Genomic DNA, 16,062 nt, shown 5'->3' with positions numbered 1-16,062 from the left:
TTGCTTTGGATTAAGGTGTCAGCTATATTTTGTTAATATTTGGAGATAATGTTTTATTAATACTTCAAAACATGTAAGAGCAACCCTGCTCCTGTGACACTCCCAGCCCTACACATTTTAGTTTCCACAAATCTGTTGGAACAGGTATGATAGAACAGGGAAAAAGACTCAAATGTGCAGCACATGATGTATTCCAGGACCAGAAATGGAAATCAGTGGTTTAGGAAAAGACTTGGAAAAGCTCCCTTCATTCTTACCTGGATTGTGCATGGTAAGTTATGGATGGAATAGTGCTTCATGATTAGATTTTTCTCCATAATCATTTCAGATAAATTGTTGAATGTTTAATGCTCAAAGTCAACACTTTTTACAAGTAATAGAAATACCCTAACTCTACTCAACATAAAGTATAAATATAAAACTTAATATTTAATATTTCCATACTGTAAAGTATGCATTCATTAGGACAAAACATGCACAAATTAAGTGCACAATGTAAAGTAAAGATTGTCAGCCTAAAAAAAATCTTCACATACAACTCCCAGTGTTCCTCAGACCCAGCTTTACAGTCATGTCACTTGACAGGATGTGACCACTATTTTATATATTTAAATATTTTTCCACTCTCAATAAGTTTCAAGTGGACCCAAAGTATTCAAATGATCACCCTCAATATTTCCCATAATATTCATATATTGACCTCACCAACACAATGTCTACTCAAGATCACATGGAAACAACAAATCCTTGAGTAAAAAAGCAAATAAATTGTGTAGATTATTATTTCTTCAATTGTTTATCAACATATAGAGGACAATTTGAAACAAAAGCTCAGGCAGTGTGTGGTAGGGGACACTGAAGCCTAGTGTCTGTGCCTAAGACACTATGGGGAGAAGGGAGGTATGTAAAAGTGAACATGGTGTTGACCTGGAGCTTCTGCTCATCAAGACAAGCCTGCCAAAAACAGCTCCGTATCCTCTCTGTGTTCAAAAATAAACAGGAAGGGCTCTTTGGCTTCTCAGTCATCTCCCTGCAAGACCTCACTGAGGGCTTTCTGGTGACCCTCCTCAATCATAGGCAAACTTCTCAGCTCTGTCACTTGCTCATGGAACAGCATCCCATTTCTGTCTAGCCATAGCATAGCAATGGACAGATCCCTTGCAATTGCTGGCTTTTGCATCAGATGCAGAGTCAAGATTTGAGTTATAATCAGACTTTGATCATCTCAGTCATAAGACAAATTAAATTGAGAAATAAATAATCAATCAGAATTAGTGCCTTAAGAGTCAAACGTCGATCTGCCTAGTTCATACTTTATCAACAGAGTAAAAGTCTTTCCTGTTCACAAACAAGGTCGGAGTGAGAGTGGCATGCATACCATAGGAATTATAGGAGGGAGGACAGGAGAACCTACTGAAGAGAAAACTGAATACAGAATAAGTTATAATACATGCAAGCACACACATATCTAAATGGGCATTTGGCTATATTCCACTGAACGTGTTGTAATTAATGCCTTTAGTGACCTGCTTGAGTCTATCTTTGTCTTGACTTTTAATTAGAAATGACCTGAGACATCCCCATAAAGCTGACAACACCACCAAACATTAAAAACTAACTTTAGCTACGTTTGTACAATTTTCAAGTGTGCTAAATTAGCTAGGTACCAACATTACAGGTAAGCATTACTGCTAACCTAATATTAACACACGGTTAACTCAAAAATACTGATTGTACATTACACACTATATACACAGCTAACATAAAAACTATTTAGATGTTTAGTCGTTAACATGTTGACATGCCCCTTGGTGTACAGTACAGCAGAATACGATAGAGTCTTGAGGTTTCAGAGATTGATGAAGCTAGATGTTACTGCAGTGGAACATGAGTTCTTTACATTGATGAAGCTGGCTTTAACTTTGCCAAAACAGGGCGCGTGGCATGGAACATCATAGGACACTATGCCATCGTCAGTGTCCCTGGGCAGCGTGGCGCCAACATCAGTGTGTGCAGCCATTATTCAGAATAATGGTGTTCATCATCACGCTACTCTTGGGCCCTATGGCACTGCCTGCATCATCACCTACAACACACTACACAACATACTTATTCCCAATCACCAGGGGACTGGACCAGACCAGGTTTGTCAACTGGGACAACTCATGTTTCCCCCAGACTGCTCTGTGCACAACTGGTTCACTGAACACCTATGATTTTTGGTACTTCACCTGCCTCTATACTCTCCACTCCTCACATGACCCTTGTGATTGTGTTTTATTTTATGGTATATAGATATATATATATATACACTGGATATGCATACATCGCCTGTATATTTGTGAAAATGCATGTATTTCTGAGTCTGATGATGGCTGCTCCTGTGCCCTGAAAATCCAACAAACACAATCTACTGGTGTTTTCCCATCATATAAGTGTGTAGTTGGCATGCAGAAAGAGCTATGTGATATTTATGTGCAGAGAAAAAAATTAGTTACATTTTGACAAGACATAATTTTGGATGAAATGCTTGTCAAGAAGTTTGAGACATTTACATGTTGTGTGCATGGCCTTTGTGTGTTGAGTTTTGACAAAATGATTTAAAAAAATAAAATAAAAAAACAACAACTAATAAATCATCATATAAATTGCTATTATGTCCCTCATCAAACAGAAATGTCTCTTAAACATACTTAAATATGACAGCCGGGGGAACAACATATTCAAGTACTTTACAAGCATCTGTTCCAAACACACACACAATAAAAGAGTACTAGTCTTCATCGTCCCAAGTAGTCTGAGCAGAAGTCCTCGTCTTCCTCTGATGCGCACTCGTTCCCGGTCTGCATGCATCCTGTTTCCATGCTGACCTTTTCATCCAATTGGTCTAAGCAGTCTGACCTCATCTCTGAAAAATCCTTTAGTTCTTTTTGTCCTGTCAGTCCATCCACCTTTGAGTCTTTCTGGTACAAGACTGGTGTCTGAAGTGCTGATAACTGAGGCTTTCCCATCCGTGGTTTTAATAGGGATGATGTATCTTCTTGTTGGTCTTTTAACAAAAGAGGTAACAGTGGCTCACACATCTCTGCAGCCTCACTCATGTCTTCCTCCAACTGCATAGATTTCAGAGTCACTGAAAACAGGTTGATGTTCCTTAAACCACCTCTTTCTGCCTCCTCTTTAATTTGCTCTTTTTCTAATTCTTTTGCCTTAGGTGGCTTTGGCTTTTGTCCCACGGAATCAGATAAGGACATCTGTTTGTCATCTCTGGCTGCACGGAGCTGAAACTGATAGAGTGCGGTCTCGTCTGCCTGTACATGCACATCCTCAAAACTACATCCCTCAGAACTATTTGCTGACTCACACGTAAAGATGGCAGTACTAGCAGAGCTCTGCACTTTGTTTGTGGTGCAGGAATCTCTGCTACCTCTTGCTCTCTCCATGTAGGCACAATGACCCTCTGTGCTACTGTCCTCCTCATCCTCGTCCTCTTCCTCCTGATGAGAGAGGGAGATGAAGTCATCAATTCATTTCAATTTGGTTTCACTTGGTTTCAAAAATGTTATTGTAAAGCCAAAAGTAAAATGGTGCCATTTTGGATTAAAGATAATAAGAGTCCACAAAAAGATAGACCTCACTGCCACTCTTCTCTTCATTCTCCTGTGTGCCCTCCACTGACTGAAGGAGAACTTTCAGTTTATTCATCCTTGTGCCACAGTCAAACTCAGCCACTGAAACACACACCTCCTCCAGGGAAGCGTAATGGCCAAGAACAAAACCTGTCTAAAAAAGGCAGAGTTAGATTTTCTTTAGGAAAGGTATAAATAACACAAGGCAGAGAGAACAAAACACCTGCAGACATCTAAGGCACAGAATGGCAGAGGAAACTGAGAGATGTAGCAGACAATCAGAGAGAGAGAGAGAGAGAGAGAGAGATGACATATAGCTAGTCTGCATGAGAAGGGGAACAACTTCATTGCTAAAGTCATGAAGAGTGCACCCACACACATATTGAATAATACAATAGGAAATTCACACACAGAGAAATGGGTTTGTGTGGAAAATGCTTTTATGCATCAGACATTTTAAACTGTGGTCTGACCATGTGATTGGGGACCAAAAATCCAATGACCTATCTGACATCATCCAAGTACATTCTGCCTCTCTATGAGGTCCTGTACTTTAATTATAATTAATTTATAATTTAATTATATTTTCCACATTCATTTGTCATTATTTACTAATCCAAATATACACAATTATTAGTAAAAGTAACATTAGTAACTCACTATTAATTTTCACATAAGGTCAAATAGCTATGTCTGATCATATCATTGTATATGGATGTTATGGTTAAACTGCAGCCTTTTAAAAATAAAGACTAACTAACAAAACTACTCTGACTTGCCAATAGCTTCAATTAAATCACTTCTATAACTTAGCCTCAATATATTTAGGTTGTTCTCCACTGCTAGCAGTAGCTCAACAGATAGGAAAACAGTATACTACTTAGATAATATTAAATGTGTGCTTTGGTTTGTCTCGTTGGATTATCATCTGGTTGGTTAAGATAGTCTCTGAGTTCAGTTACTTTTGTCTTAGATTCTGTGAAATTCAAGGCTTGTTGTCTAAACCTAGTTGTTAGTTGCTTGGTAGTGGTGATTACTTACTACAGGTGTAGTTTTGCCCTGACCTTAGGTGTGAATTGAGGGGCGGGCTCAGCACTTATTGAACTCTTAAATTAGGACGACTCCGCTACAGGTGTCTGTAGTGGTAATCAACATCTAGAGGAGGTTTGGTGGTGTTCTCAATCAGTTCAACTACATCTCACCTACAGGACTTCACAAACTCAGCTAAGCATCTTCTCATATCTTAATCCTTTCTCATACATCCACAAATCAAGCATCTGAAATGTGCTTCACAATTCCTGTCCACATATCCCACAGATCTCCTCGACACAATCATAGACGTCACAATCTCAGCAACCTCACTGACTCACAACGCCTCACACCATCACATATCGTGGTGGCAGGAGGGCTCTTGAACTGCAAATCTGCTGTCCAGAAGGCTGAGTTCATCTCAACATTAGCATCCCTCCACTTCCTGGCTCTGATAGAAACATGGATCACCCCTGAGAACTCGGCAACTCCGGCTGCCCTGTCCTTTACGCATTCTCCGAGGCGTCTTGGCAGGGGTGGTGGCACAGGTTTACTAATGTCCCAAGAGTGGCGTTTCACTCCACTTTCCTCTCTACACTTTCTATCTCCTCTTTTGAATTTCATGCCATTACAGTGTCTTTCCCCACCAAACTTCTTATCATTGTCATCTACTGCCCTCCAGGTTCCCTAGATCACTTCATTGATGAGCTCGACATCCTTCTGAGTCATTTCCCCATTGAAGGAAATCCACTCATTCTCCTTGGTGACTTCAACCTTCCATCAGACAAGTTGCATTCCTCCTGCATCCTTCTGCTGTTGACAGCATTTCACCTCACCCTCAACTACTCTCCTCTGACTCACAAAGGTACTCCCAACCCTTACCACGACCTTACTGTTACCTTTGAGAGCTCCCTGGTATCACCATCCAAAGCTGCCCATAGCCTGGGCGTAACTTTGGACAACCAGTTATTGTTCTCAACTCATGTTTCTAATCTAACCCGGTCTTGCAGATTCCTCCTTTGTAACATACGAAGGATTTGACCCTTTCACAGGAAGTTACCTAGATGCTTGTGCAGTCTCTTGTGATCTCAAAACTAGACTACTGCAACTCGCTACTTGCTGGTCTTCCTCTAAGAGCCATCAAACCTCTACAACTTGTCCAGAATGCAGCAGCAGGACTGGTCTTCAATCTTCCGAAGTTCACACGTTACTCCACGGCTGCGCTCCCTTCATTGGCTCCCTGTAGCTGGACGCATCAGATTTAAAAGGATGCTTACCTACAAAGCCAAAAATGGACCAGCCCCTTCATACATGAGGTCAATGGTCAGAGCCCAATCTGTACCTCGAGTACTTCGAACCTCAAGTACGGCTCGGCTTGAAATACCTTGCTTCAGGTCTCATGCACGACAAGCATCAAGACTATTTTCTGTCCTGGCTCCAGGATGGTGGAATGAACGCCCGCTTGCTGTCCGGACAGCAGAGTCCCTTGCAGTCTTTAAACGCAGACTGAAGACCCATCTATTTGCAGAATATTTAAAGGACAACTGACACTGCTCCCTTATTGACTGACTAATTTAGTACTTATTGTATGGCATTATTTATGCTTTTTACCAAACTCTAGCACGTATTGTTTTATAGCACTTATCATTGTTTAAGATAGACCTTATGTATTTTGCACTTCTAGGTATCAGCATTCATCCCTGTATTCTACAGTATTCTAGTTCAGTGGTATGTTTAATTCTAACCTACTGTACTTGGATATATTCTATGAGTAAATGACAAAGCCCTTTTGTAAGTTGCTCTAGATAAGAGCGTCTGCTAAATGCCGTAAATGCAAATGAAATGACATACCTACTAGGTGATCAGGCTCCAGTGGTGGAGGGGATGAGTGTGTTCTATTTTATTACTCATGCTATGTTCTCATAATTCCTATATCAAGTTTTCACTCGTATTACATATAAATGATGCACATATGAGAAGTGAATGAGGAAAAATAATTGGAATCGAGACCTATTTGGAACAACTGATAACAGGCTCCACCCCTATGCTACACCTGTCATCAATTATAGCCACCCTTTAAATATCTACAGCTCAGTGCACACTTTGTAGTCTCTTGTACTCACTGGAGTGCCAAGCAGTCTTAATTTGTGCTTGGATAATTTTCACAATTTTTAACTCTATGCCTGATGGGTGACTTAACCTTGAGCCTGTATATCCTGCATTAGCCTGTATTTATTTACATGGTTAGTATTAGGAAGAAGAGATGTCCTGGCATGTTCGAAATAGGCACATGCCCATGGAATTTTCACCAGTGATGTTCACAGTTGGTCTTACCAGTGCTTTGGGGACTGTCACTTTTAATTTGCAGAGAATCCCGATGTATGCAAGGCAGGTTGTAATTGCCAAGATGCATAGTCCCACCAGGATAGACCCAACAGACCAGCTAAGCAGAAAAGTCACTGGTGCAAGTGAAATGAAACAAAAGCACACAGCACATGGGGAAAAAAAGGATGTATGCATTACCAATTCTCAGTTATAATGTTTACAATTACTAGGTGGAGACCATCACATTTCACAAGACAAACGTCAGAATTACACCCAGTACAAATGTGAAGAGTGAGTGTTAATGAAGGGTTTACTCAGCATGGCTGCTTCAGTATGTCTATAAAGCATTTGATTGGATTTTTTACTCACTTCCACATCCCTCTCAGCACCTCCCCTGCTGATGCATGTGTAAAGCAAAGCTTTATCTCTCCTTCTGAAATGTGAATCAAGCAAGTCTGTGCCACACTGAGGGGCCTTGACTGGGGCTTTTGCAGCTGGACTGATCTCACTTTTCTAGCAACTGTGAATGTTAAACTGTACAAGACTCATTTCGCTTGAGCCATGCAGATTTGCAGCTGACTGTAGGCTGATGGCCTGGCACCATTTGGATATGGCCAACAAGTTCAGAAAACTTTTCAAAAGAATTTTCAGAATTTTTCTTAGGGCCTATTTACTTAAAACATTTGAGAATCTAATAAAAATAACTGCAGTACTCTATCATTTTCTTTGATACACCAATTTAATTTCCAAATATATAAATTACCCAACCTTTTGTATGTACACACGTGTATTCAATATGGCTTATTATGCAATATATGACTGCTGTTATAACTTTAACTATGGCTACACACATAATTAAAAATAGTTATGTATTTACCATCTATAACAGGTGTTGACTCCAAATTTGTACTTTTAGTGATACATCCAAACAGACAATGGATAATTTGTAAGGGTCAGTGCCAGGCCGAGGCCCCCTCCGGCCACTAGAGGGAGGCCTCGTCAGGCACGCCACTAATCAGGCTTAACGCCCAACAGCTAGGATAGACCTATATCAGCCCAGTGACCCCGTCTTTCAGTGCTGGGTCTTTGCCAAAGTTCTGAGCAAAGCTTCTAGCTGGTAACTTCGGGTATTGAGCTCTGTGAGCCCTCGTGCTACACTTCACTTCTGCGCTGTGAGGGTGTCCGTGTTTTTACACGTCCCCTCCCCTCTCCAGTTTTCCTCCTCAAATCTGTCTTTCTCCCAAGGCTTCCCTTAGCCATTACAGTTCCTTCCTGTTTTCTGGTTTTGTTTGGGAAGTTTTAGTTTGGATTTCCTCAGTGCATCAGGGCTGCCATTCTTCCTGTGGCGTCCTTGGTTCTCCCGTTTCCTACGCTTGGTGTGGTGTTAGTTTTTTCCTCTAGTTTTGTCATCCTCCATTCCTTTGAAGGGTGATATATGCACAGGTAGTCTTATAGCTGCTGCAGTCTAGCGGGTCTTTGTCTGCCTTGCAACAAAGTGGCCGGGGTTCAACTCCCCTTTGGTTATTTACTTTTCTCACCCAGTAGGCTGTCGGTGTCATCACCGAGCGGACCTGGGTTCAAGCCCACCTTACATAATTAGTGTAGTCTGTAGCTCAAGCCCAAACAAAAAAAATTTTCAGTCTACTTCTCCCCAGGATTGTATTGTACAAATGAATGTGCTAATGTAATTGCTTATAGTAAAAGAAATCTGTCTTTCTATACACATTAGTATTAAATGATTAAAAGAGCTCTAAGACCTCTTACCTCCCCTTGGTTGTACTGTGCTGGTGAAGGTACAGATCCAGCCAGAGCTCAGGGTGTTGGAGTTCACATTAGTATCCGGTTTCACCATCACACAGTATTCCTCCAGTGGCTGAAGATTTTCCAGATTGTACACAAACATTGCATATGTCGCATTCTGATGTTGGCTAGATGGACGCAGATTTTTCATTATAACATCCTGCGTGAAAAAAAACCCCACTAATTAAATACTGCCTGTAGCACAGTAAATACACACATGGCATTGGAAGCCATAAAATCCAGATGACAATGTAAATATTGAAACACTTAAAAATAAGGTGCAAAAGAATAGGACTACCTTATGGCCATCTGTAGCAAGTAATTCAGGAGTATAAAATAAAATGGCTAACAAAGGCAGTCTGTGTGAACATGAATAATTTTTAGAAGATGCTGAATTGTCTGTCAAGCAATAATATAACCTGACAACTCTGAACTGAATGTAACAGAAATGGTCACCAATTAGTAGAACAGGCTACTCAGCAAACTTTAAAAATTAACAAAACTTGGGGGGGGGGGAGAAAAAAACACACATAAAAAAACAACAACAATTGAAATACATAAATTTTGGGTTGAATGGGTTTAAACAAACTTGTAGGGATGTGTGGAAAATTATTATTTGTTCACACATTCACAAAATGTTGAGTGACAGCAAGCTAAAAAGAATATTGAGATGTTGTGGTTGCTGGTAAGAAATAAGTGGGATGGTCCTTTAATGGAAGCTCTGATGGCTGGGTACAGGACATCCAACATCTTATCCTGTGTATAATTACAATTTGTGTGAAGCTTATGGCGGCCAGCCTATTGAGTGGTCATGATGTACTTTGCGCTACACACACACACACAAACACACACACACACACACACACACACACACACACACACACACACACACACACACACACAAAACATAAAACAATGGCTTCGCTCCTTCTACATTCATTTAAAAATCTCCCCAAATGCTATCAGTACATAAACTGCATATTTAGTCCTTGTGCAGAACTGTCAGAGGTAATGTAGCATTTTTCCTGCATAGAGAATTACAAGGTGGCCATCTCCAGCTCTGGACAAAATTCTTATTTTGTAAGACAAAACAAATTCATTTTTTAATCAAAATAAATAGAAAATATTGTACTACAAATATATTTTTAAACCAATCGGCTCGACAAACACAGCCATAAAACCTTTTGTGAACCTCTTCTAAAATATTCTATATTGCTTGTAAAAAGTGTTTGCTTGAGCCAGCTGAAGGCACAGTACATGTGCTTGTGCACTCATAATCAGGATGGTACCACCTGTTTCATTTTGAGCAAGGAAAGCCCTGTGATATAAAATAAACACAGTGGAACATAACATTTCATCCCATCAGTTTTTACCTTTTCATCTGTTGCTTTCTTCCAGTGTAGGATGAACCGGATTTGATTGTAGTAAATATCTGAATCATTGCCTTTGATGCCATCTCCTTTCCATAGTAAGATGGTGATGTTCAGACAATCACCACAGCCCAACACATCCACAGAGGGAGGACCAATGGTGGCTAAAACAAACACAAATGCAGATGTATTCCAGGGTTAAATCTTAATCTCAGCCACTAGTATAGCATTCATTATTATGTAAATAATGTGTTTGAAAAGATGATTTAGCACATGCGTAAACATCTTGCTGCTCAATATTCATAGTGTGCTCAGACGCTCACTGGAAGGTTCTATATACCAGATGGTTACTTAGTAAATACAACTTCACTTTATTTTTGCTATATGAAATAAACAAAAAGAGTTGTACACTGGAGAATTTGTAGATAATAAACTGGTAATTCATAAGCTGGTTCTCTAAAACGTCTCTGGTAGGTACCACCAAAACTAAACTTGTATCATAACTGGCCACCACCTAGTTCACCAACTAATCACCACACTAGCAGAAATGCTACTGCCCAAACCTATCTGCTGTTTTAGTGTAATAGGATTACATACGTTTACTTTACAAAATTAAAAGATCCTGGCCAAGTGTTAATAATTATTAATGATTTTTGCTTTTAGTCATGTAGCTCCATTCACTCCCATTGAGGACTTGCTCATAATCATACTCTGGCGTTTCGCAATAATTTGTTTAACAAATAAGAAGTGATAAGAATAAAACCAGTTCTGGTGAGTTTAGCCAGTAGCATTAGCAGCTACTTGAGGAATAAAGTGTTAGCAGTAGCATTAGCTGCTATCAAAAGTATTTACCCCCTATCAGCAGGCTTAGCTGCTACCCGAGGAAGTAATAGTTAGCTGTATCATTTAAGAAATATCACGAGATGCATCTGTCACGGTAGACTGGTGCCAAAAAGACACACCCCTGCAGGACCAGGACCAGGACCATGTCACGCGCTTTCCTCGATCACAATCACCTGTCTTCTGACAGAAGACACCTAGGACGGGGCTGCACATTAGTAGCTGAAGGACACGACCTTACTGCAGAGAAGCTACTCCGCTCCGACCCATCCACTAGACTCGGTGACGCAACGTCGAAAGAGCATAAATAATAAAGAACGTGAAAATGGAACTTCGCCTTTCGCTTCCTCTCTGCCGTCCCAGTCACAGCATCCTGTTATATTGAATATTAGTATTGCCGGTTCGGTTAGTTAAGAGTAAAAAAAAAAAGGCAACCAATTATGATTTGTTTATTTATTCATTCTTTTGGCTCTGCCAACACAAATAGTTCCGTAACTAGGCTGGGACTACACATTGTCCTGCACACAATAGCTGTTACTTTGTGTAGGTCTACATTACTGCAGCCCAGCTACTTTGTATAATACACATGTCTTTATGTTTACATTAATTGTGCAACCAGTTCACTGTTGACAGTCACTTTAGTGGTATTAGTGATTCTGATAAGTTAACAGCAAAGTTTGTTACTAAGATGATCATTAACATAATTAATGGTTAATAGATTGAACCTGTAAAGCAGAGCATTATATGTAGTTGAAAGATATATTTAGTTCAAAGATATATGTGGTTCAAAGCCCCAGTCGAATCAAATTACTTGGTCGGCTCTAACAATTAATAATAATAACTGTTAATAGCTGTCAACAGCAGCATTTAGCCGCTAACAGAAGCATTAGTTGCAATTATTGGCAGTAGATATTATCCATAGTATTAGCCACTAATAGTGGGTTCAGTTGCCAAGCCCAAGTAGAGCTGTCTGATAGTACGCTGGAGCGTGTTTCTAATAATCCGGCAACACTTGTTTTTATTTATTTCAATTTGATAGCTTTAATAGGGATCATTTATTACTATAGGTTAAGTGACCTGTCACCTTAGTAAGCATATTCAGTTGGGATGACTAATATTTACAGTGTTATAGTATTATTTACATTTCTGTTATATTGGTAATTGCTGTATATTTAATATAGAGTAAAATAAGGAGGTTGTAGAGATGCAGTAGTAGAATATTTTGGCAATCGAGTATTCTATTGACTACTCCATTGATTAATTGACTGATAAGATTAATACTCAATATTAATACACATAAGAAATACTTTTGCTTTATTAAAGAGCAATAGTAAATATGCAAAAGAGCATATAAGACAGGTCTCTTAAAATGAACAACTAACTTGTTTCTATTTTATAAAAATGAAAAAAATTTTGCTTATTAAATTGTATATAGTATCTGTTAAAACTAAACCTAATTTAGTGGATCTAGAACCCGGTCGACCTTGCAGTTATGAAGAAACTGGATTCTGGGGGCTTCTTCGCTGCTTGAAATTGATTCAAGAAAATTAGCAAAAATATATTTTTTTAAAGTCACTTTTGGCTTCTTCATATTATCTTTATGCTCTTCTATGGTAGAAGAAATACAATATCGCCTCACTTTAACATTGTTTTGGTATGCTCCCACATTGTTTTGCTTTGTGAGCCTAGTATTTAGCTAAATGAGTCTGTTTACTGAGTCTGCTTGATGGATGTTTTGCACATATTTGTTCAAGGCACGATGTGGTGTGAGAATATAGTGGGTTATAGTTATATGGATTAAAATAAGTTTTGACGCAAAGAATATGCATCAATGATTCTCAGTAAACAAGTTACTCAAGGAATCGTTTCAGCCCCAGATAGTGAAGCAATACTGTTAAGACAGGAAACTTAACTGGTGAGAACCATACCCTAAGAACTCAGGCTAAACAAAAACCTAGGAAGAAAAAGAGGGCTCCACAAGTATTATGCGTCTGGAACCCAGAGGAACTTAATTAAATGTTACCTGGGGCACCCACATTCACTGCACCTGCAGTGATGAGATGCCACAGCAACTTACTCATTTCATAGGGACAGAAGTCAGAGGGTGTGACATTGACCACAGCTGATCTGTTGCCAATGAATGCCCTCAACTGGAAAGTGTAGACTGCGTATATATTCTTCATGTATTTGGAGACCTCGATAGTGTGGTTTCTGTGACGGAGCTCCGGAAGCAATTTCTCATGTCCATCTCTCCTAGCGTGAAAATAAAGCTTGGTAAATGGAGAAAGACTGAAAAATAAAACATTACATAACTATCTAAAACATAAACCATTTGTTTTTCTGTGTGTGTGTGCTTGTGTGTGAGAGAGAGGGAGATGCAGAGAGAGACTTCTCAATGACCTCCCATAGGCTTCCATAACATAATTTTAGAAACTTTATCTTTTGAAAACAGTAATAAACATTAAAATATCACAAATTCAACAATATTCTCCAATAGCTTCGCTATTACATCTTATTGTAAGACCTGAAACAATATATATTTAATCTTAGAACTCATGTGGCACTATTTTACTACTCTGAGCTTCTTTTCATGTTGGATGTAATGATTTATCTTCAAAGCACTGTAGAAGCGCATCATATAGGCTGAATATTTAAGACAACCTGATATGTACAATGCACCATTTAAATTCTCTATTATTCTTCCTTAGTTAAAGAAACACCTCTCATGCTACGTGTGTGCATTTTTGCTGTAATTTAACTACATAAAACTGTGGAAACCCAATGTTTCATTTAATGGATTTCATTTATTGATGCATAATAAATGTGGAATAGTTCACACATATATCAGCTTCAATGTTTGATTATTCTAATAATGATGGACATAAAAGCACATTTTTCAGTGGACCTACAGTTTTGTTGAAATATCACACTCAGAATAATCAGCATCTGAATATATCCACCACATATATATTGTCATCTGGAACTTTTTACAGTGGGGTTAATGTGTTTTATTAATCTACACTATTCTCTTAAACACTTTTATTACTGTTTGCCTCATGGACTGTGAATGCTCTCACCACCGTTTGACTCTGTAGGCTGTCTGTGGTGGTGTGTCTCTTCCAGGACTCCAACGCAATATGTGCTGGAAGTTGTTGGACACCAGTGTTGCATTTACGGGAGTAGGGAGGTAAAAACTGGCTGAGGACAAACAAAGTGGGTCACATCAACATAAATGCACACATATTTATATTAGGAAAACAAACTTACATTTACACAATTTAGTTGACACATTTATCCAAAGCGACTTAGTTATGACTGAGTACAACTTGAGGGTTAAGGGCCTTGCTCAGGGGCCAAACAGTGGCAACTTGCCAATGGTGCAGCTTGAACCAGTAACTTTCTGATTACAAGACAAGTACCTTAACCACTGATCTACCCCTGCAGCTAATTTTTATGTGCTGATATAACAGAAAATGGCTTCAAATTTATTCAAAGGTCTGTGTGGGGGTTTGCATACAAAACTATTTGGTTGCAGTCAGTAAGTTATACATTTTTGTTTTCAAATTATTATATTATGATTTCAAATCATTTGGGAGTTTGTCATGAGTTCACACAAACAGTCATACTGAAAAATGTGCACGCCCCTCTGGATAAGGGCATCTGCCAAAGGCTGAAAATTTAAAGAAATCAGCACAGGAGATAAAGTAAAACTACTTTATAATCATACCTTGTGAGTCATGAATATAATGAATAAGTAAAAGAAACAGTATCATCGTATTAACTGTGAGTTAGATCTCTAATGGCATGTTCTCCCTGCAAAAAGAAAAAAAAAACAGTTAAGAAAAGATTTTGTCACATTGCTGATGCTGTTGCACAGCAAGAATTTAAATAAAAATAAAAGTAAAAAATGAACTCAATATTTTTGTTTGCTTGTTTTGGAAATATCACAGAATTGTGTTGCATAACTCAAAACAGATAGCAGAATTAATAAGTAATCTATTTATACCATTTTTTTTTCCCATTTATCTTTGAGATGAGAAAACACATCACCTGCATTGTACTTACTGCCTGTATTAATATTTATATAAATGCTGCAATAGAATGGCTCCTGTACAATACTTTGCAATATTAGTGCATTATCTTTTCTCTGTGCAATACCTTAAATTGGGCAGTAACATTTGTAAATCCGTGGGAGTCTAAAGGTTAAGATATTCAGCACAGCAACCCACAGTTCACTGTATTAGTAGTAGTACTGTCATCAACATCGGTCCTGGACTGTGTAAAATGTAGTAAATCTGCTGTGTCTATTATTGTTAATATCGAACGATAGCAAAATAACCCAGTCACACCTTGTTTTTGACTTTAAGGGCTTGTTTTTATCTTTAAGGACGCATTATTAAAATTTGACTAAACGGATCAGATATAACACTTCAAGTTTGGTTTATTTGTCACATACATAGTCATACACAGTATAACTCGTAGTGAAATGGCTGAATGTATGTAAGATAAATCAAATATAAACTACACGGTGAAGAAACCACGCATTTGAAGCGTGAAGGACAAATTTAAGATTCTGCACGCTCATTACTCACGGTCTCCTAGTTCCTCTTCTAGCTGTTTCGAGGTGTAAAGTAAGCCCATGGAGGTCAAAGCAGAATCACCTGGAATTAAACACCGCTGAGTAAATTACAGATAGACGAACAACAGACTCAAGAAGCACTCACTCCGCGCTTCCCAAACTCAACCCGTTTCCCTGAAAGCGTTGCGTACAGTCACATGGTTCTTGAGAATCGATACCATCTTAAAGGGAACCTTCACCCAAAATTCTGTTTGCCATGCAAGACGCGTGCAGATGTGTGAAACGGGTTTTTTCAAACTAAATTATAATGCGATTAATTTATCCTGCTGTGCACTCTTATTTATTTGTCAGTGTGAATATCCTTTAACTACTTTCCTTTAATTACTTTAATCAGTGCTGTCTCAAATATGATGAGGCCTAAACTCTGACTGAAAGACTTCATGTATCTGATTCTGATTCGAGTTACAGCTTTTCTAGGATCCTGGAAATA

General features: G+C 38.8%; 1 protein-coding gene across 3 annotated transcripts; it reads right to left on the bottom strand.

Moving 5' to 3' along the window:
* Nucleotides 1-331: 331 nt before the first annotated feature.
* Nucleotides 332-15,732, bottom strand: crfb1 (cytokine receptor family member b1). Of its 3 annotated transcripts, XM_027006797.2 has the most exons (9): nucleotides 15,586-15,732; nucleotides 14,721-14,806; nucleotides 14,071-14,191; nucleotides 13,071-13,246; nucleotides 10,157-10,317; nucleotides 8,748-8,943; nucleotides 6,993-7,117; nucleotides 3,634-3,783; nucleotides 332-3,497 (listed from the first exon to the last, which is right to left on the bottom strand). In XM_027006797.2, the coding sequence occupies exons 2-9, from the start codon at nucleotides 14,764-14,766 to the stop codon at nucleotides 2,781-2,783; spliced, it is 1,692 nt and encodes a 563-aa protein (XP_026862598.2). In that variant the 5' UTR covers nucleotides 14,767-14,806; nucleotides 15,586-15,732; the 3' UTR covers nucleotides 332-2,780. The 3 variants fall into 3 exon arrangements, with proteins under 3 accessions (XP_026862598.2, XP_026862596.2, XP_026862599.2); XM_027006795.2 differs by lacking the exon at nucleotides 14,721-14,806; XM_027006798.2 differs by lacking the exon at nucleotides 14,721-14,806 and having other exon boundaries at nucleotides 14,071-14,187.
* Nucleotides 15,733-16,062: the final 330 nt, after the last annotated feature.

The sequence above is a fragment of the Electrophorus electricus genome, chromosome 25, assembly GCF_013358815.1.
Source record: "Electrophorus electricus isolate fEleEle1 chromosome 25, fEleEle1.pri, whole genome shotgun sequence".
Lineage (NCBI taxonomy): Eukaryota > Metazoa > Chordata > Actinopteri > Gymnotiformes > Gymnotidae > Electrophorus > Electrophorus electricus.
This window is presented reverse-complemented; position numbering and strand designations above follow the sequence as displayed.